The sequence below is a fragment of the Cheilinus undulatus genome, linkage group 23 (assembly GCF_018320785.1).
Source record: "Cheilinus undulatus linkage group 23, ASM1832078v1, whole genome shotgun sequence".
In the NCBI taxonomy this organism is placed as follows: domain Eukaryota; kingdom Metazoa; phylum Chordata; class Actinopteri; order Labriformes; family Labridae; genus Cheilinus; species Cheilinus undulatus.
The window spans coordinates 34,198,730-34,220,842 of record NC_054887.1 but is presented as its reverse complement, the minus strand read 5'-3'; the positions used below and the strand labels follow the sequence as shown (position 1 = coordinate 34,220,842).

At 40.0% G+C, this 22,113-nt stretch overlaps 1 protein-coding gene across 8 annotated transcripts in view; it reads left to right on the top strand.

Annotated features, from left to right (window-relative positions):
* celf2 (cugbp, Elav-like family member 2) overlaps positions 1-22,113 on the top strand; it is a 435,899-nt gene that overhangs the window by 90,676 nt on the left and 323,110 nt on the right. For all 8 annotated transcript variants that reach the window (XM_041780689.1, XM_041780688.1, XM_041780686.1 and 5 more), the window contains exon 2: positions 790-825. In XM_041780689.1, the coding sequence (XP_041636623.1) occupies positions 790-825 (36 nt within the window). The remainder of the gene's footprint in view (positions 1-789; positions 826-22,113) is intronic.

Below are 22,113 nucleotides of genomic sequence, written 5' to 3'. Positions count from 1 at the left end.
CCATCTCGCATGGGGACGTGGTGGGGGTATCTTGGGGGGGTCCAAAACACTGCGAATAGTGACGGAGATTGGGAATGACAAACACCACGGAGGTAGAGACGTGGTAGAGGCCTAGAGTAGAAGCCATGGGAGAAAAAGCACAGCCAATGGTAGTGGAGGCTGCCTTGTGATGTCAGAATTTGCAAATTAGATGAGTAAATTTACTCTTAGAGACGTGGTAGAAGCCGTGGGAGAAAAGGCACAGCCAATGGCGTTGGAGGCTGCCTAGTGATGTCAGAATATGCAAATTAGATGACTGAATTTACTCCCATCACAAAGTTTGGGTCATACTGAAGATTTTTTGAAGGATTCTTCACTACTGGGAGATAACGGCAGAGGTCTGCGCTCTCTGAGTGCTTTTCTAGTTTGCATTTGGTTCGAACTTTAAAAGTCTGTCTTCTCTGCTGGCTGGAGAACGGCGTCATTTCACCACTGTAAACATCAGCTTGCATCTCCGTTTCCCAGCAGCACTTGCGCTCCAGCTTTCCTTTGACTTCCTCTGGCTGGAGACAGCTCGTCTCCTTGGACCACTGCTTCCATCCATGTTTGCTTTGCTCTACTTGTAGGAATCCTTTAAAATCCAACAGCACAGTATCGTCGGCATAGAGGGAGAGCAGAGCGGCCTTTATTCCTGAAAATGCTGCGTTTGTTATTTACATGACGTCCTCTCCAAGCCTGGATGTTTTATTTGTGTTCAAGGATTTCATCATTGTTCTTTATGCTTACGTCTTTTTCCTTCTCGTCTTGCAGGCAGGACGCCGGTGACCTCTCCGGGCCGATACAAAGGTACTGTACTCATCCTCTCTTCCTCCTTCTTTCCCCTTTGGCCTCATCCTCAATGAGGCGTGCAGTGTATCTCCAGGCTCGGGGCCAAACTCTGACTACATCAACGGGCCTCCGAGCTTTAACGCCAGACTGCTGCTGTCGGTGGTGTTGTTGGGGAGGGGGCAACAAAGAAGGATAAGAGGAAGACCAGAGAGGATTGTGGGTAGAGAGAGTGAGAATTAAAGAGATGGAAAAAAAGGGAAATTGGAAAGGAGAGATGTGACGCTGCTTAGATCTACGGCCGAGGAGGGTCATTAAACCAAAGCCTTCGGCGACAGAACGACAGATCAAGCAGGAGGAGGAGGGGAAGGGGAGAAGAAGGTTTAAATAAGGGAGGATCTTAAAATAGCAGCACCTATTTCTCATCTGAGGCCGACTTAACAGGAAAAGGACGAATATCCTGCCCTGAAAACCATCAGCGGCCTTTCATTTCATCCAGCAGGGAGAGATAGGAGAAGAAATATGGAGTTTTCCACCATCCGACCCATTTAACATCATAGCATCAGTCATAAACGCACACATAATGTTTTATGCTCTGATTATTATCATAGACGGTACAACACTCGTCAAATATTACAGTTTATATGAACTACCGTCTCATAAATACGCTGCTATCCAGATTGCATGGCGTGGCTGTGAGTGTGATCGTTTACCAACAGAGTGCTGTGACCCCTAAGGCCAAAGACAGAGTCACGATTATGTCACAGCAGTTTGTATGCTTACTGGTGGAAAAGACACTGTGGAGGGAAGCATGGGGATGAATGTCTGGATGTCACAATAGGAGCGTGAGAAAACATTTCTATAAGATGTTATTGTTGAGGAAGCTCTGCTGCAAAAAGCAGATGCTCAGGGTTCATACACATCGTAGCAGAGGCAGTTCTAGTGGTTTACTTTGTCCTTACGTGTATTGAATGAAATATTGAACAGAGCTCATACTAGCGAGCTTTCGAAGGTCAGCTCTCCTTCAGAATACCGTTGTGTGACTTGTTTTTGATGGCCCTCGTCTTGTAGAGCTTTTCTGTCCTCGCTGCTGGTTCAGCCGGACGCCGCTCCTGAACCCTTAGGGTTCCAGCAGCACAGATCGGTGCCGGAGGCACACCCCTTTGTAAATTACTTGGTAACTTTTGAACTGTAGGTCATAGGTACTGACTTGTTTTTTCCTGTGAAATCTCTGTGTTGTGCCTTTCTGAATATGTTCTTCATGCATTCGTAGCTCTTACAGAACATTTTCTAGGACAGGGATGTCGTATACAACAAGAAGCGACACAGTTTAGACAAACGTTAATAACTTTTGAACCATACATCGTAGACACTCTGTGTTCCTCTGAAAGCTGACCATTTTGCCGTTCGTTTTCTACCCTCGATGTCTCCATAGCCCTTAAGGACGCCATTCTAGTGAGCCTGGAGCTTTAAATATTAAATCCATGGTGTTAGATCCGATAATAAGCATCTTTTTGTCCATTTTTAATCCATTTTCGATCACCTACTTTGGCTTCCTTCAGTGGGCAGCACCATATTTGTTGAGGGCAACATTTAGATGCAAAGCATTGTGGGAGTTGTAGTCGACCAGTTGCTTCTCTACTGCTTAAAGGAACGGCACAAATGAATCTAACTGCAGAAAAAGTGCATGGACTTTCTCTTGTATTTATTCAGATATTTTGATAACCGTTAGTCACAGAAGTTTATTTTTTCACTGTTTTGTCCCCAAGAGATGGAGAACAGGTCTATGCAAAGAAAATGCTTTGTCACTATTGTTTACTGTGAGTTATCAATGAAAATCTTTGAGTTTCAAATTCCAATTTGTTTTTTTTTTTCGTCTTTACAGTCTTATAACTTTATCATAATTCAAGTGACATTACTGTAGTAGATATATTCTTAAAGCCCAGGTTGTCCTGAAAAAAAAGATGTATAGAGCTTGACTGTGCACCACAGGGTTGATGTTTTACAAGCTTTTAAAGAAAAAAGTCCAGATGCATGATGGTGAAAAAATAGCTGTGAGCTCTAAGGGTTAAGACTTCAAATCCATGTGAAGTAACTCACTATTCATCGTCCTGGACACGAACACAAAGCACTGAAGCTCCACCACCAAATCTGTGAAGTACTCGTGAAAAAGTAGAGTGTCAAAAATATTACAAACAGCTTTCTGGCTCCAAAGCTGACCGACGTGTGCCACACTGTAAGGCCTTTTTAACTCTAGATTTGCAATTTTCATAAAGGTGAAGTCAGTTAGACCTTGTGCACGCCACTTTTTCATATCACTGCTGCAGCATTATCTCTAATATGTCCTTGTTAATGCTCAGTGGGAGCATGGAGTCTGTGTTCATTTGGTTCATGCAGGGTTGCACAGTGGAAATGATTACCTACAGATCATTCTCCACCTGCAGCCTTGACCAGAACCATTTTGAATTTGGTGAACCCGCACAAGCATAGGTTGCCTTGATAGTGCTGTATGTTTCAGTTGCCGTCAGTTTGCACCGCTTTGTGCATGTGAGTGAGCATGCTGTAGTGAATGTCAGATCGAGAGTGTGTAACATGAATGTGGTACGATATCAAGTTTGAGGTGTGCAGACTCAGCAGGACCAACTCCCTCTAAACGCTGCAGAATCCCAGGCTATGACATACGCCGATATGCAAGACATAAACGTCATCATTGTGTATGATCCGTCAATGCTGCCAGTGCCATGGTAGGCAACAAAGTAAAGCAACAACAGCCAGTGTAATTGGCTGATAAGAGAGGGGCGATCATACAGTCTCTTCTCGTAAACTTGAGGGCTTACTAAGAGCTCACTGAAAGGCGCCTTTGTCAGCGCTATAGTTTGAGTAACAATTGTGCCAAATTATAGCTGACTGCTGGTCTAGTGAGTCTGCTCAGATTGTCTAACACGTCCGCTTGTACTGCTGAGGACAGCTAGCGTTAGCAGACATCGCTAACATCAGACATCAGGAATATTTGGACCATTTTTTCTCACACACTCTACTGTATCTTCATGATTACTCTGTTTATCACAGAACTGATTAAAACCAATAGAGGTGAGCCAGACCAGTGGGTATTTTCAGTTGTTCTGGATGGAACCAAGCAGGGCGGGTCTTCATAAAGGGTCACATCCTCTCCTTCAGCTCCCTCATTTCCACTCTTCCTCCTCGCCCCGAACAGACGTTTAAATAACGAGCCGGGTGTCAGTCAAACCGCCAGAGAGCTTCATTAGAGGAGGAAGCACACAGGATCAAATTACACGCCCAGTTCTCCTCTGTCTGTGAGCGTGGAGGGGATTGTAGGGGGTCGACAGCAGTGGCGCCGACGGTGGAGGCAGAGAGGAAGTAAACACACGTTCAGGAATGACGCAGCTGTGTGCCGGATTAGCGTCGTACATGCCGCTTGTGGTCGTGTTTGTGAGCTCGCCGTTTTTCTCCAATCAGACAGAAAAACAAAAGCGAACTATTTTGCCTAATTATTCACAGCCACGGTCGTCGCCACTTTCGCTTTCCTCCCGTGTTTCTGTGTCTTCACCGTCGGCGCCTCGCTCCATGTAGGAGATGGTTATTTTGATCTGGGCTGATTTGCCTGCAGGGTTTGAGACTAAATCTGAAATTTAGGAATCGCTGTGAGGCTTTCTGTGATGAAGGATGGAGCACAGCTGATCTTAAACCAACAATGCCTGACCACACCAGCAGATTATCAGACATGGACGTACCTCAGAGACGTCACACTCTGGTGTCTGAAGCAGAGGTTTTGAAGCCAAACTGTGGCAGTCCCCTGCTCAGTCTTTGTGCCATCCTTGCCCCTCCTACGTAGTCCTACCCCCAAACTCTGCACCTTCACGTCTGGGTCAGGTGTCCTGACCATTGTCTGAATGGACTGGTAGGGTAACGGGATTTTGATCATCAGTTTTGATGTTTGAAAATCAACCCAGCAAAGCCATAATGCTGCAGATTCATATTAGCTACAACCCAGACCCAAACCCAACTGAAGTCTTGAAAAGTTCAGATTTAACAGGAGATGTGGCACCATAATGATGGATCTAAGGGTCTAGCAATATGCTCGAACACGTTACAAATGTGAGATGACTGAACTAGCCACCATAAAAAGCTTCAGTGCAATTCTTTTGACTTATTTGCTCTTGTTTAAATAAAGAAATGTGGTCCAGTTCTAATAAAACTGCAGCTTTACTACAGCTACATCCTAGCTAAATGCTCCATCAGTGGCAGCCATTGCTATCACCTTCCAGTAGAGCCAAACCAGCCTGCAGCTGCCGCCTCGTCCTCCTCTAATGATGCTGATTGGTCAGGACGATTCCCTGTCCTGGCAGATGTTTTAGACTGTAGCTTTGCAGGATGGATCTGCCTGGTGACTGACCGGCAAATCCATCTGCTTTGCAAGATAAGAAGGCAGCTGGGTAGATCTCTGATCAGCCAATCACTGCCCATCATACCAATCAAAGAATGCATTGGTAGTGATAAAGCTAAATCCCAGTCTGCCTCTCGCCCCTTCCACTTAGCTATATCCCAGCAATTTGCACATTCATATCTAGGTATACAGTCTCCTGATTCTTGATGAATGGAGGCGTACGACTACATGAAACAATCTTATATCATAGCTTAACCCCTGTGCCCTCCTCAGATTTACTACCCTCTGGGCACCTTCGAGGCAAAAATGGACACGTACAAAAACTGCCATTAAATCAGCAAACATCAATATTTTTTCCCTACCTTTTTTTCATAAATCTCTTTAACAACTTCAGACCTGCTCAAAACTATCAAACATTCAATAATTTCAGAATTTTAACCCTTTAAATGCCAGTTTGATTATTTGAAATATTTCATTTTTTTTACTACAAAACACAAAACGTGAATCATTTTCCATATAATAAATAGTAGAAAGATGGGGCTTTGGGGGTAATGAGAGTCTTGGATGGGTCAAAGATTAGCAACAAAGTTGATTCGATTGCATTAATATTTTTTAACGTAACGTCAGAAATACCCTCTGGACACCTTGGAGGCTAAAATGCCCCCATTTACTTCCATTAAAACCAGGTTTTTTAATCTCACTGTCACTGCAGTATAAAATCATGCATTCTTTAATGTCAGCATTTCAATGTGAAGAAGTCTAGTGACATTTGACATTTTTACCGTATTCCACCAGATTCAACCGTTTACTCATTGTAGCACCATGCACCACATTCTTGTGTTTTTGCCGTTATATTTTGGAGAGTTTTGTCTGAGTTTAAAGGGTTAAAATTCTGAGAATTACTGAATGTTTGGTAGTTTTGAGCAGGTCTGAAGTTGTTAAAGAGATTTATGAAAAAAAGGTTGAAAAGTATTGATGCATGCTGATTTAATGGCAGTTTTTTTGTATGTATACATTTTTGCCTCAAAGGTGTCCAGAGGGTAGAAAACTCACTGAGAGAGTCTGAATGACATTTAAGAGTCAAACATGTTGGATTTCAAACATTGAACTAGAAAAAAAAGTTCCTGTAAAAGTTCATGCCACAAGCTGTAAAACTGACAAAATGATCACAGATTTTATAAAAAAGCTGATAAAAGTGGCCAAAAATGCCCGAGGAAGGCAAAGGTCAATCTTGTTTTAATGCATTTTGGTTTTTTTTTTAGTAAAACAAGCATTTTAAAAGATTCCTCACTGCAGAAATGTCTGGTAGCATCACGTCTGTTTACATCAGTGCTGATGATGACTACCAGTGATGCAGCAGCTTGAAGGGCTGTCTCATTTTGCAGGGGAAAATTTCATCACTAACCCCGTAACTCTGCTTGAAGAATAATAACAAAGGGTTAATTGGAAGGACGGGGGCGGATAATCAAACAGGAGAGGCTGGAAATATGGTGCAGGGTTTAAAGGGTCATGGGAGTCACAGGAAAGAAGGAAGAAGTGGAGTTAAAAAGATGACAATAGCAATCATGACGAGCCGGTTTGGGAGGAGGCGGAGTTCAGGATAAAGGGTGCGAAGGGACGGGAGTGTGCAGTGCGAGTGTGTCTAATTGCAGGTCTTTGTGCTGATAATGTTCTTTGAAGGCTCACAGCTGATAATTAGCGAGCGTGGCTCCACAGATGCCTTTCAACATCGGTCATTATGAGCCGCAAACCCACCATCGGCTCTGACACGACCTCCCGAGACAGGGAGGGCAACGCACACATGCACGAACCGCCGCCATGTGCAAAAGCACCAAAAACGGGCGTAAACAAGCGTTGATTAGTGCATGAAAAAGCAGCAGCTCATGAGTGGAACTGATACAAAAGCTCTCAGAAGGCCTTGAGCTCCTCTTCCACACGAGGGGCTACAGGTGTGAGCGAGCCGCACAGATGCACGCTCTCACACAGAAGACTATAATTACAGGGATCCACACAATGTGGCGTCCCGCTACGCTGCGTCCGTTATTGCCTCCCCGGTTGCCACATGACAACGGCGGTCCCTCGCTGAGGCGGCAGCTCGCTGCGCCCACTCCAGGCCCCGCCTCCCCCACAAGTGTTCCCACATCTGAATATTTATGAGAGGGGAGCAGCAGACAGGAGACAGCGGCTGGAGTTCGGCGTCTCCTCTGCAGTGACAGTTATCAGTGTTAAAGGGTCCTTCCTGAGCTCTAATTTATCCCCCAGTGAGGAAGTGTCTGACCAGAGCTGTGGCTGTGGAGTCAGACTTTCTGAAAACGCTCCCACTCAGCATTAGTGGCAAAAAGAGGCTCCATTTGACAGCCAGGAGGAAGGAAGGGGATTGGTCTTTGGGTCCCAGAATGTCGACAAATAGGCAAAGACGATCTGGGCGTGCATTCTGCAGGAGAGGGGAGACGACAGCTGCAGGAATGTTTCCTAAAATCAGACGATTTTGTCGGCTCCAACATCTCCTTTTGTCTTCTGTTTCCAAAATGCATCATCAAGTGCACATGCTGTGAGACTAGACCCTGGCTTTAGTGCAGCATTTGAGGAGTTTGCTGCCTGGTTGTGTCTCCTCTCTTTCTGCAAAGGTGCAGAGCCTCTCACATTGCTTTTGATTTGTTTGCATGCACGTCAGGGCTGCAACAACAAATCCATGAAGTATATAGAATAAATAATTAATGGCACTGCTAGTGCATCTGATTAGTGATGTGGTTAACCGGGTACTTCATGTTTTTGCATGGAGACAAATGTGTGTCATATTGTTTACTAAGATTCAAGACTTTCAGTGTTTTAAAAGCCTTAATTTTGATGCTTTAAACCAGGGGTGTCAAACTCAATCACATTCAGGTCTAACCTGAGGGTCTAACAGGGTCAAGATTTAACCAAAAACTGTCAACTGTGTTTTCACAGGTCATGATTATAGGGGAAACTAAACAGTGATGATAAATGATTTTAGGATTTCTAAAAAAAAAAGGTCAAAATGATTAAATATCACAGCATCAATGTTACTGTGTGTCCATGTCAAATAAATGCTTAATAAATAAATCAATGGCTCAAAATCGGAGATTAAAAGTCAACTTTACAAGTCCGAAAGGTCAAAATACAAAATTAAAAGTTAAAAAAAAGTTTTTAAAAGGCAAATATATAAGAGAGAGAGTTATAACTGTGAGTTTAAAGGTCAAAATGAGACAAAATACAAAATCAAGAGTTAAAAAGGTCATAATAGAAAATAAACTTCAAAATAGTGACTCTTAAAGTGCAAAATAGGAGATAAAATTCAAAATAGTGACTCTAAAAGGTCAAAGTTAAAGATAAACTTCAAAATAGTGACTCTTAAAGGTCAAGATATGAGACAAAATACAAAAACAAGAGTTTAAAAGGTCAAATTATAGATCAGAAGTTTAAAAGGTGGAAATATGGGATTAAAATCAAAATTTGGAGTTTAAAAGGTCACAATATTGGATAAAATTCAAAATTATGAGTCTAAAATGTCAAAATATGATTTAAAATTTTAAATTGTGACTCTTAAAGTTCAAAATGTGAGAGAAAATCCAAAATAATGAGCTAAAAGTTTAAAATATGACTTTTAATTTTAAAGTTGTGAACCTTAAAGCTGAAAATATGAAATAAAAAGTAAAAATTGTGTTTTTTAAAGGCAAATACACATAATAGAAAGTCACAATCATGCATGAAAGGTCAAAATATAAGATAAAATTCAAAACAGTGACTCTAAAATGTCAACATATTAAATAAAATTCTAGATCAGGAGTTTAAAAAGTGAAAATATGAGATTAAAAGTCAAACTTTTAAAAGGTCAAGATATGATTTAAAATAAAACTTGTGAACCTAAAAGGTCACAATATGAGAGAAAAGGTCAAAATTATGAAATGAAAAGTCAAGTTTCAGTCATAATCTTGGGATGCAAAATGAAAATATGAAATGAAAACACAAATTAATTTCTTTCCCTCATTCCTGACTATTTTTACTCTCTACTTTTTGAGAATTTTATGACTAAAGAAGGTTTTTTTTTTTAATCTTCAAGGTTAAATTTACATTTTTATACTGAAGGAAATCTGCAGACCTCGTTCAGGTGAGCCACTTCCAATTAAAATATGAAAAGATCTTACGGGCCGGGTAAAACTGCACCGTGGGCTGCATTTGGCCCCCGGGCCTTGAGTTTGACACCTTTGCCTTAAACTGATGCGTCAGCATTTTACCTTTTAAGACCCCGTGGACACCAAGTTTTCACAGTTAGTTTGTATTTGAATCCTGGGCCACATTTAGTGAGGAAAAGGGGCCGAATGTGGCCTCTAGGCTCCCCAGTGAAGACATTTACTTCTGTGGAGTTGCTGCCCACCTCAAGGGGACCCTAGGTGGGTTCACACGAGGACATAGGCGTGGTAAGCAGGAGGGGTGCTGGTCAGCGAGTCAAGTCGACTGTAAACATCTCCTGTCCCTGCAGCACAGGTTAGTTTCATCCTGAGCTGCAGGAAGAGGATTGTTGTTGGTTTCTCTAAATAATTAAAGCATCCATAGTTGCAGGATGGAGCCATGGAGCATGCACCAATGTTGACCCCGGTGGCTGCTTCTTCTTCTTTTTACTTATTGGTGAATTTGCAGTCCAGCTACATGCATACTGCCACCTGCTGTTTTAAAGTGCTGGAGCAGTCATGCCCAGGCATGGCAAATTTGCAAATGTCCTTACATCTGATTTAGATATGATCCATGAGGGCTGCAGGCTCTTTGTTTGCATTTGCTCCATCTTAAATGGCTCCAGCGTTCCTCTCATCATAAACGCATTCAGGTAAAACCAGGGTTATTTTGAGTGCTGGATCAGGGTAGAGTAGAGTGAGGAGGTGTATGTATTTAGTGGTGAACTGCCCCTTTAGACGGCAGCGTTCTCCTCCTCTGGTGTCTTTCAGCAGGACGAGCAGGATGGAAACTCTCACTGGGTTTTTAATTGTGGGAGGCTGCGCTGGTGTCATGCTCGCCGTTCATCCATTTTTCATCCAAACACATGAATTATGAAGAGCCGCTAATGACGGGGGTCTGCAGAGAGATAGATGGACGTTTCCACATCTCTCTCCTCCTCTGCTCCTTCTTCAGCTGACTTCTCTCTCTCTCTCAGGAGTGTTTTCTTTCTCTCACACTGACACGGGTTAGATTTGTGAAGACACACACATTAACACACACACACGACACACACATCAACACTCACTGGATGGCAGGTGAACATACTGCAGCTCTGGAGGGTCGTACTTCTCCGTGTGATTCAGATCATTGACCTGGAACACATTGGCTACCCAGAGATTCAAAACGGCTACACTCAGAAATACACACCCAGAAATACACACCCAGAAATACACACTCAGAAATACACACCCAGAAATACACACTCAGAAATACACACTCAGAAATACACACTCAGAAATACACTCAGAAATACACACTCAGAAATACACACTCAGAAATACACACTCAGAAATACACACTAGAAATACACACTCAGAAATACACACCCAGAAATACACACTCAGAAATACACTCAGAAATACACACTCGGAAATACACTCAGAAATACACACTCGGAAATACACACCCAGAAATACACACTCAGAAATACACACTCAGAAATACACTCAGAAATACACACTCAGAAATACACACTCAGAAATACACACTCAGAAATACACACCCAGAAATACACACTCAGAAATACACACTCAGAAATACACACTCAGAAATACACACTCAGAAATACACACACAGAAATACACACTCAGAAATACACACTAGAAATACACACTAGAAATACACACTCAGAAATACACACTCAGAAATACACACTAGAAATACACACTCAGAAATACACACTCAGAAATACACACTAGAAATACACACTCAGAAATACACTCAGAAATACACACCCAGAAATACACACTCAGAAATACACACTCAGAAATACACACTCAGAAATACACTCAGAAATACACACTCAGAAATACACTCAGAAATACACACCCAGAAATACACACTCAGAAATACACTCAGAAATACACACTCAGAAATACACACTCAGAAATACACACTAGAAATACACTCAGAAATACACACTCAGAAATACACTCAGAAATACACACCCAGAAATACACACCCAGAAATACACACTCAGAAATACACACTCAGAAATACACACTCAGAAATACACTCAGAAATACACACCCAGAAATACACACTCAGAAATACACACTCAGAAATACACACTCAGAAATACACACCCAGAAATACACACTCAGAAATACACACTCAGAAATACACACTCAGAAATACACACTCAGAAATACACACTCAGAAATACACACTCAGAAATACACACTCAGAAATACACACTCAGAAATACACACTCAGAAATACACTCAGAAATACACACTCAGAAATACACACTCAGAAATACACACTCAGAAATACACACTAGAAATACACACTCAGAAATACACACTCAGAAATACACACTAGAAATACACACACAGAAATACACACTCAGAAATACACACTCAGAAATACACACTCAGAAATACACACTCAGAAATACACACTCAGAAATACACACTCAGAAATACACACTCAGAAATACACACTAGAAATACACACTCAGAAATACACACTCAGAAATACACACTCAGAAATACACACTAGAAATACACACTCAGAAATACACACTCAGAAATACACACTCAGAAATACACACTAGAAATACACACTCAGAAATACACACTTAGAAATACACACTCAGAAATACACACTTAGAAATACACACACAGAAATACACACTCAGAAATACACACTCAGAAATACACACTCAGAAATACACACACAGAAATACACACTCAGAAATACACACTCAGAAATACACACTCAGAAATACACACCCAGAAATACACACTCAGAAATACACACTCAGAAATACACTCAGAAATACACACTCAGAAATACACACCCAAAAATACACACTCAGAAATACACACTTAGAAATACACACTCAGAAATACACACTCAGAAATACACACTCAGAAATACACTCAGAAATACACACTCAGAAATACACACTCAGAAATACACACTAGAAATACACACTCAGAAATACACACTTAGAAATACACACTCAGAAATACACACCAACAAATACACACTCAGAAATACACACTAGAATTACACACTCAGAAATACACACTCAGAAATACACACTCAGAAATACACACTAGAAATACACACTCAGAAATACACACTCAGAAATACACACTCAGAAATACACACTAGAAATACACACTCAGAAATACACTCAGAAATACACACTCAGAAATACACACTCAGAAATACACACTCAGAAATACACACTCAGAAATACACACTCAGAAATACACTCAGAAATACACACTCAGAAATACACACTCAGAAATACACACTCAGAAATACACACTCAGAAATACACTCAGAATTACACACTCAGAAATACACACTCAGAAATACACACTCAGAAATACACACTAGAAATACACACTCAGAAATACACACTTAGAAATACACACTCAGAAATACACACCCAGAAATACACACTCAGAAATACACTCAGAAATACACACTCAGAAATACACACTCAGAAATACACACTCAGAAATACACACTAGAAATACACACTCAGAAATACACACTCAGAAATACACACTCAGAAATACACACTCAGAAATACACACACAGAAATACACACTCAGAAATACACTCAGAAATACACACTCAGAAATACACACTCAGAAATACACACTCAGAAATACACACTAGAAATACACACTCAGAAATACACTCAGAAATACACACTCAGAAATACACACTCAGAAATACACACTCAGAAATACACACTCAGAAATACACACCCAGAAATACACACTCAGAAATACACACTCAGAAATACACTCAGAAATACACACTCAGAAATACACACCCAAAAATACACACTCAGAAATACACACTTAGAAATACACACTCAGAAATACACACCCAGAAATACACACTCAGAAATACACACTCAGAAATACACACTCAGAAATACACACTCAGAAATACACACTCAGAAATACACACTCAGAAATACACACTCAGAAATACACACTCAGAAATACACACCAAAAAATACACACTCAGAAATACACACTCAGAAATACACACTCAGAAATACACACTCAGAAATACACACTCAGAAATACACACACAGAAATACACACTCAGAAATACACACACAGAAATACACACTCAGAAATACACACTCAGAAATACACACCCAAAAATACACACACAGAAATACACACTCAGAAATGCACACTCAGAAATACACACCAAAAAATACACACTCAGAAATACACACTCAGAAATACACACTCAGAAATACACACTCAGAAATACACACTCAGAAATACACACCAAAAAATACACACTCAGAAATACACACTCAGAAATACACACTAGAATTACACACTCAGAAATACACTCAGAAATACACACTCAGAAATACACACTCAGAAATACACACTCAGAAATACACACCAACAAATACACACTCAGAAATACACACTAGAATTACACACTCAGAAATACACACTCAGAAATACACACTCAGATATACACACCAACAAATACACACTCAGAAATACACACTCAGAAACACACACTCAGAAACACACACCCAAAAATACACACTCAGAAATACACAAAGAAATACACACTCAGAAATACACACTCAGAAATACACACCCAAAAATACACACTCAGAAATACACAAAGAAATACACACTCAGAAATACACACTCAGAAATACACACTCAGAAATACACACTCAGAAATACACACTCAGAAATACACACTCAGAAATACACACTCAGAAATACACACTCAGAAATACACACAGAAATACACACTCAGAAATACACACTCAGAAATACACACTCAGAAATACACACTAGAATTACACTCAGAAATACACACTCAGAAATACACACTAGCAATACACACTCAGAAATACACACTCAGAAATACACACTAGAAATACACACTCAGAAATACACACTCAGAAATACACTCAGAAATACACACTCAGAAATACACACTCAGAAATACACACTCAGAAATACACACTCAGAAATACACACTCAGAAATACACACTAGAAATACACACTCAGAAATACACACTCAGAAATACACACTAGAAATACACACTCAGAAATACACACTCAGAAATACACACTCAGAAATACACACTCAGAAATACACTCAGAAATACACACTCAGAAATACACACTCAGAAATACACACTCAGAAATACACACTCAGAAATACACACTCAGAAATACACACTCAGAAATACACACTCAGAAATACACACTCAGAAATACACACTCAGAAATACACACTCAGAAATACACACTCAGAAATACACACTCAGAAATACACACTAGAAATACACACTCAGAAATACACACTCAGAAATACACACTAGAAATACACACCCAGAAATACACACTCAGAAATACACTCAGAAATACACACCCAGAAATACACACTCAGAAATACACACTCAGAAATACACACTCAGAAATACACTCAGAAATACACACCCAGAAATACACACTCAGAAATACACACTCAGAAATACACACTCAGAAATACACTCAGAAATACACACCCAGAAATACACACCCAGAAATACACACTCAGAAATACACTCAGAAATACACACTCAGAAATACACACTAGCAATACACACTCAGAAATACACACTAGAAATACACACTCAGAAATACACACTCAGAAATACACTCAGAAATACACACTCAGAAATACACACTCAGAAATACACACTCAGAAATACACACTCAGAAATACACTCAGAAATACACACTCAGAAATACACACTCAGAAATACACACTCAGAAATACACACTCAGAAATACACACTCAGAAATACACACTCAGAAATACACACTCAGAAATACACACTCAGAAATACACTCAGAAATACACACTCAGAAATACACACACAGAAATACACTCAGAAATACAAACTCAGAAATACACACTCAGAAATACACTCAGAAATACACACTCAGAAATACACACTCAGAAATACACTCAGAAATACACACTCAGAAATACACACTCAGAAATACACTCAGAAATACACACTCAGAAATACACACACAGAAATACACACTCAGAAATACACTCAGAAATACACACTCAGAAATACACACTCAGAAATACACACTAGAAATACACACTCAGAAATACACACTCAGAAATACACACTCAGAAATACACACTCAGAAATACACACTCAGAAATACACTCAGAAATACACACTCAGAAATACACACTCAGAAATACACTCAGAAATACACACTCAGAAATACACACTAGAAATACACACTCAGAAATACACACTTAGAAATACACACTCAGAAATACACACTCAGAAATACACACTCAGAAATACACTCAGAAATACACACTCAGAAATACACACTCAGAAATACACTCAGAAATACACACTCAGAAATACACACTCAGAAATACACACTCAGAAATACACTCAGAAATACACACTCAGAAATACACACACAGAAATACACACTCAGAAATACACACTCAGAAATACACACTCAGAAATACACACTCAGAAATACACACTCAGAAATACACACTCAGAAATACACACCCAGAAATACACACTCAGAAATACACACTCAGAAATACACTCAGAAATACACACTCAGAAATACACACCCAAAAATACACACTCAGAAATACACACTTAGAAATACACACTCAGAAATACACACTCAGAAATACACACTCAGAAATACACTCAGAAATACACACTCAGAAATACACACCCAAAAATACACACTCAGAAATACACAAAGAAATACACACTCAGAAATACACACTCAGAAATACACACCAAAAAATACACACTCAGAAATGCACACTCAGAAATACACACTCAGAAATACACACTCAGAAATACACACTCAGAAATACACACACAGAAATACACACTCAGAAATACACACTCAGAAATACACACTCAGAAATACACACTAGAATTACACACTCAGAAATACACACTCAGAAATACACACCAACAAATACACACTCAGAAATACACACTCAGAAATACACACTCAGAAATACACACTAGAATTACACACTCAGAAATACACACTCAGAAATACACACCAACAAATACACACTCAGAAATACACACTCAGAAACACACACACATTTTACCCCTGTTGTTGGTTTTAAATGTTTTCAGGAATGTGGAGCAGATTTTTAGTTATTATTTTAAATATTTTAAATATTTTAACTTCTGCTGATCACAGGATGTTTTTTTTTAAATGCCGTTATTATTTAGAGATGGAAGGTAAATTCTTATTTTCCTCATTTGTAACTTTTCCCTCCATTTTCTTATTACTTCATAATAATGATGTTAGATCGTCATAGACCAGATAAATAAGACAGCAGACTCCACCACAGCAGGGTTGAATTCTTGATTTAGGTCTAAGCTGAGGTCATAACAGGTCAACATTCAACCAGAAACCGTCAACCTCTTTTTTTAAAAGGTAATAATTTAAGGAGTAAAAAGTGAGCACAGGTGAAAACAGATTAAAAAAGCCAAAAAGAAAAGTTTAAAGGCTCAAAATCAGAGAAAATAATAATGTTTTAAAAGGAAAATATATGGAATAGAAACACACAACCATGCTTTAAAGGTTCAAATATGAGCTAAAATTCAAAATAATGAATCTAAAATGTCAAAATATGAAATAAAATTTCAAATTTTGAACCATAAAGATCAAAATCAGAGATAGAATTCACATAAGAAAAAAAGTTAAAATTCTTGTTTTTCAAAGGCAAAAAATTCAAGATTATGAATCCAAAATGTAAAAATATGAGTTGAAATTTTAGATTGTGAATCTAAAAGATCAAAATGTGAGATAGAATTCAAAATAAAGAGCTATAATGGTCAAAAAAATTACTTAAAATCTAAAGTTGTGAACCTGAAAAGTAAAAATATGAGATATAAAGTTAAATTTGTGTTTTCCAAAGGCAAAACATTCAAGATTATGAATCCAAAATGTCAAAATTTTAAATTTAGAAGAATAAAATGTGAGATAGAATTCAAAATAGTAAGTTTAAGTCATGATTATGAGATGCAGAATTTAAAATACTTAATTTATCGGCCTACATCCCTGACTTTAATCTAATTATTTGCTTTTTCTTTTTTTATTTTATCAGGATTTTTTAAACCATCAAGGTTAAGGTAACGTGTTTATACTGGAGGAAATCTGCAGACCTCACAGTATGGAAGCCCGTTTCCGCCAGGTTAAAAAAAAAAAAAAAAAAAAAAAAAAAAATTTTCAACTTTTAAACTTTTTTTTTTTTTTTTCTTTTTTTTTTTCAACTGGGGGAAACGGGCTTCCATATCGCAGCGCTGGACCAGTTAGAATAAAAATATGAAAGGATCTCTAACTGTACCACGGGCCAGAATCAGGCGGCCAGATTTGGCCCCCAGGCCTCGAGTTTGACACCCCTGACCTGCCACATCATAACACAGCAAAAGATGAAGGGATGCGACACAGTCAGATACGGTACATAAATAATGCATGACGATGCAGAACTACAGCAGACACTCCACAGTAGAATAACGCTGATGTCATTCTGAACATAATCATGATACACCAAACTAACAGTGTGATGAGGCAGGGAGATAAACATACAACAAGATATGGTACGATATGATTGGACAGGATATGACTCCGCCTCCAAATCACTACAACCAGCCCTCTAGCGAGATAAAATATGAACATCTATGATACTGTATGAACTAACAGGATGAAACACAGGAAGATGTGAGCCTCTCCCTCTCACACACATCTGCATGCAGCCCCCCCCCTCCCCCACCCCCCCCAAATACCACCAGTATGATCCAACCACTACGCTACACTACACAGAGCGCCGTGCCCCAGGGTTTTCTGGGATAGTCGAGTGTTTTCTCTTCCAGCTGATGCTCTCTGAGGGGGGGGCTGAAACCGTGGGTGTGTCTCCTCCACATTCCGCCGCTTTCCTGCAACAACAACATTTATTTTTAATACTTTATTTGTTCTAATCCTGTCCTGATTGTAAACTGGGTGCTGCAGCAGAAAGCTTGTTAACGCTGTAATTAATCATTATCACGTTAATTCGCTGGCGTTTGTGTGATTACCATACTGCCAGGAATAATTTTGCTTTATTAAATCTCTTCTGCAGCTGAAAAAAATAGAGGAAAGGGTGTGACGTGCAGAGAAATATCCTTAGATTTGCTCATGGTCCTGGCTTTAATTTGCATTCGCTCGTTTGCACATTTGTTTTCTGCTGCGTTGATGTTGGGGGAACTCTGCCGCTGTGACGTTTTTTTGTTTTTTTTCTGCGCTCTTTTTTTGAGAGGCTCCAGATGGCTGAGAGACAGGTGAGCCAATTAGCGAGTCTCACTACACAGCAACATCATCACACCGGCGGAGCACGACAGCCAAACACACTTCCACACATTCACACACACACACACACACACACACACACACATACCAGTCCGCTTTAACAAACCCAGCACAACGCCGGGATGTGTTTCTGCGTCCGTCAATACGCCATCATGAGCCGTCGATGCTGTTTTGGATATGAAATTGATTTCGTGAAATGTAGCGCTGCCTGGAATGATGACGAATGATCCTCTAATCCCGCCTCGTTATGATCTCCTACGGTTTGTGCGGCCTGTTGTGCACGTGTGACACGACCCAGAAAAAACAAGCATAATGGGCAGATTTGAATTGATTTGCTCGTGGATTCATTTACGTTCAAGGAGCCAAAAATATTTCAGCGAGCCGCGCCGGTGTTCATTATAATTCTAATGAAGTCGAAATCCTCACAAAAGAGGAGGGAGCTGCAGGAAGACTGCTCGGCTAAACACAACAACAACAAGCTCTTTCTCTCCGTGCCTCCCTCTCCGGATCGGTGGATGTTGGACGTAAAAAAACGCCTTTAATGAGCCATCAGCAGCCGCACACGTATGCATCCATCTGACGCCACGCACACGCTCATGCGGGGCTTATTAGCCGCGCGCTTTCTGTTTGTTTGTGCACTTTTCTTTTTGTTTAGTGATAATTGAGCGGCCATGACGACTGCTTTCCCACCTAATGGAAGGGGACAAATTAATCTCCCTGTGCTAATGTCTGCAAATGGAACAGGACCGCTCCTGCCACCTCCATGCTCAACCAGCCCGCTGTGACTGAGTGCTTATGGATGAGCGTGTCACACTCATGTATCTGATGATGGAGACGATGCAGCTCGTTCTGATTCAGAAACACGTCGTCTTTTATAAACGCTGTTATCCAGGAAAGAGAGGGGGAAGATTTAGGGGTGATTGGATGGTTTTTTAGCCAATCTTAACCAATCAAAGCTCTCCAGGAAGTTACACTTAAGGCCCAAACATCCTCGGATGGCACATACGCAGAACGGACTCCGCGGAGGTCTGCGTGGATTCAAAGCGGACATCCGCAAGGCCCGTGCGCCCAAAGCTCAAAATTTACGACTTTGTGGACTCTGCTCCATGAACTGGTGTCACACAAAACACTGCTCGCATGTATTTTTCACATCGACCTGCATTTTGTTCCTCTGTGCGTTGACGAGTGAGCGGTGACTCCCAGAGTGAGAAGGACTGGGGCTAGGCGCCCAACCAGATCATCAAAGTTTTCACGTGTCATTCGGAAGTATTGAAAATGTTTTTCCACGTCAATACTTCACATGTCCTTCACCAACATGGCAGACTCCCCTTCCTCGTCTCTTGTGGCATTTAATGGCCGTACATACCACCGTCTCTTAATTTTATTGCTTTGCAAAGCCAGCAGGTTTCGTCAGTGTAGGACGCCATGACAAAAAAATGTAAACAACGCGCAAGGATTGTGGGAAATGTAGGAATTCATGGAAATTCACAGGAAACTACTACGCGGCAGTGCACTCGACTATGCGGACATACCATGCAGTCCGCTCCGCTCACAGTACGCTCCAGTATGTTTGGGCCTTTAGGCCCGTTCAACCGGAGACGAAAACGAAATACTGCCATTTTGTTTTGAAAAAGTTTTTCGTAAAGATGGAGTTGTTTCACGAACCGACGAAAACGCTTTAGTGCATATGCCAAGCCTGTACATGGCGCTGTAACGCTGTCACTGAAATGCACCAAATGAGAGAAGAAGCGCACAGAAAACTGACACAAACTTTCTTCTAGTTGTCCTTCTGGTTGTTCTCTGCGTTGGATTTAAGAACATCTGGTGTGTGCGTTTTGCGGTGGTGGTAAAGGAGCATCAGATTGTTCTCTAAAAGCCATAACAAGCTCAGTAGCTTCTGCAGCACCAACACAACCCTGTAGTGCCTTATTAACGTTTTGGTCGGACCTGTGCAGGCGCCTTAAGACAGCTACGCTGTGATGTAATCATTTCAAGAAAGATGCGGATAGCCGTCCACACGGAGACAAAACGGTGGTCATTTACGGATTTATGCACTCTGGGACCCGTTTTTAAAACGTATCGTTTAGTCACCCGAAACGCCGTTTCCCTGTGGATGAAACACCGATCTGACAAAAAACTGTTGTCACGTCTGAATTCGTTTCCGTGCGGACAGGGCCTTAAGGCCAGGGGGGTCAACTGAACCACAGCAGGGGCCGAAATCTGAATTCAGGTCTAACCTGAGGGCCTAACAGGGTCAAGATTTAACCCAGGGTTCCCGTGGGGTCTTAAAAATTCTTAAAAATCTTGAATTTACAAATGTGCATTTAAAACCTTAAAAAAAAGTCTTAAATTTGGAAAAAGAATCGTAACAAGTATTAAATTTCATACGGTAGGTCTTAGGTTATGCAACAGCGCCAAGAGCAAAGTAGAAACCTTATCGCTGGCTTTGCAGCCCCCGACAAGAAATGATTGGCAAATATTCAGGCGCTGATTCAATATTCAATTTCTGTAAATAAATATATTTTCCTAAATTCTAGGAGTCAGTCATTTTGCCAATATGACCTTTAAACAGGCGGTGAAATGGGCATTAAATTCTGTTCTAAGTAGTCTGTAAAAGTCTTAAATTTAACTTGTAGAAACCTGTAGGAACCCTGTTAACTGAAAACTGTCAACTGTGTTTTCACAGGTAATGAATTACAGGAAAACAAAACAGTGATGATAAATGATTTTAAGATTTCTAAAAAAAAAGGTCAAAATGATTAAATATCACAGCATCAATGTTACTGTGTGTCCATGTCAGATAAATGCTAAATAAATAAATAACAAATGAGTTAAAGGCTCAAAATCTGAGATAAAAAGTCAACTTTATAAATCCTAAAGGTCAAAATACAAAATTACAAGTGAAAATGAGATTTTAAAAGGCAAATATATGAGATACAGAGTTAAAATTATGGGTTCAAAGGTCAAGATATGAGATAAAATTCAAAATAGTGACTCTAAAAGGTCAAATATGAGATAAAATTCAAAACAGTGACTCTAAAAGGTCAAATATGAGATAAAATTCTTGATCAGGAGTTTAAAAAGTGAAAATATGGGATTAAAAGTCAAAGTTAGGAGTTTAAAAAGTCACAATATGATTTAAAAATGAAAAATTGTGAAATCAAAAAGGTCACAATACGATAGAAAAGGTCAAAATATGAAATAAAAAAATCAAAATCTTTAGTTTCAGTCATAATCTTGGGATGCAAAATGAAAATATGAAATGAAAACACAAATTAATG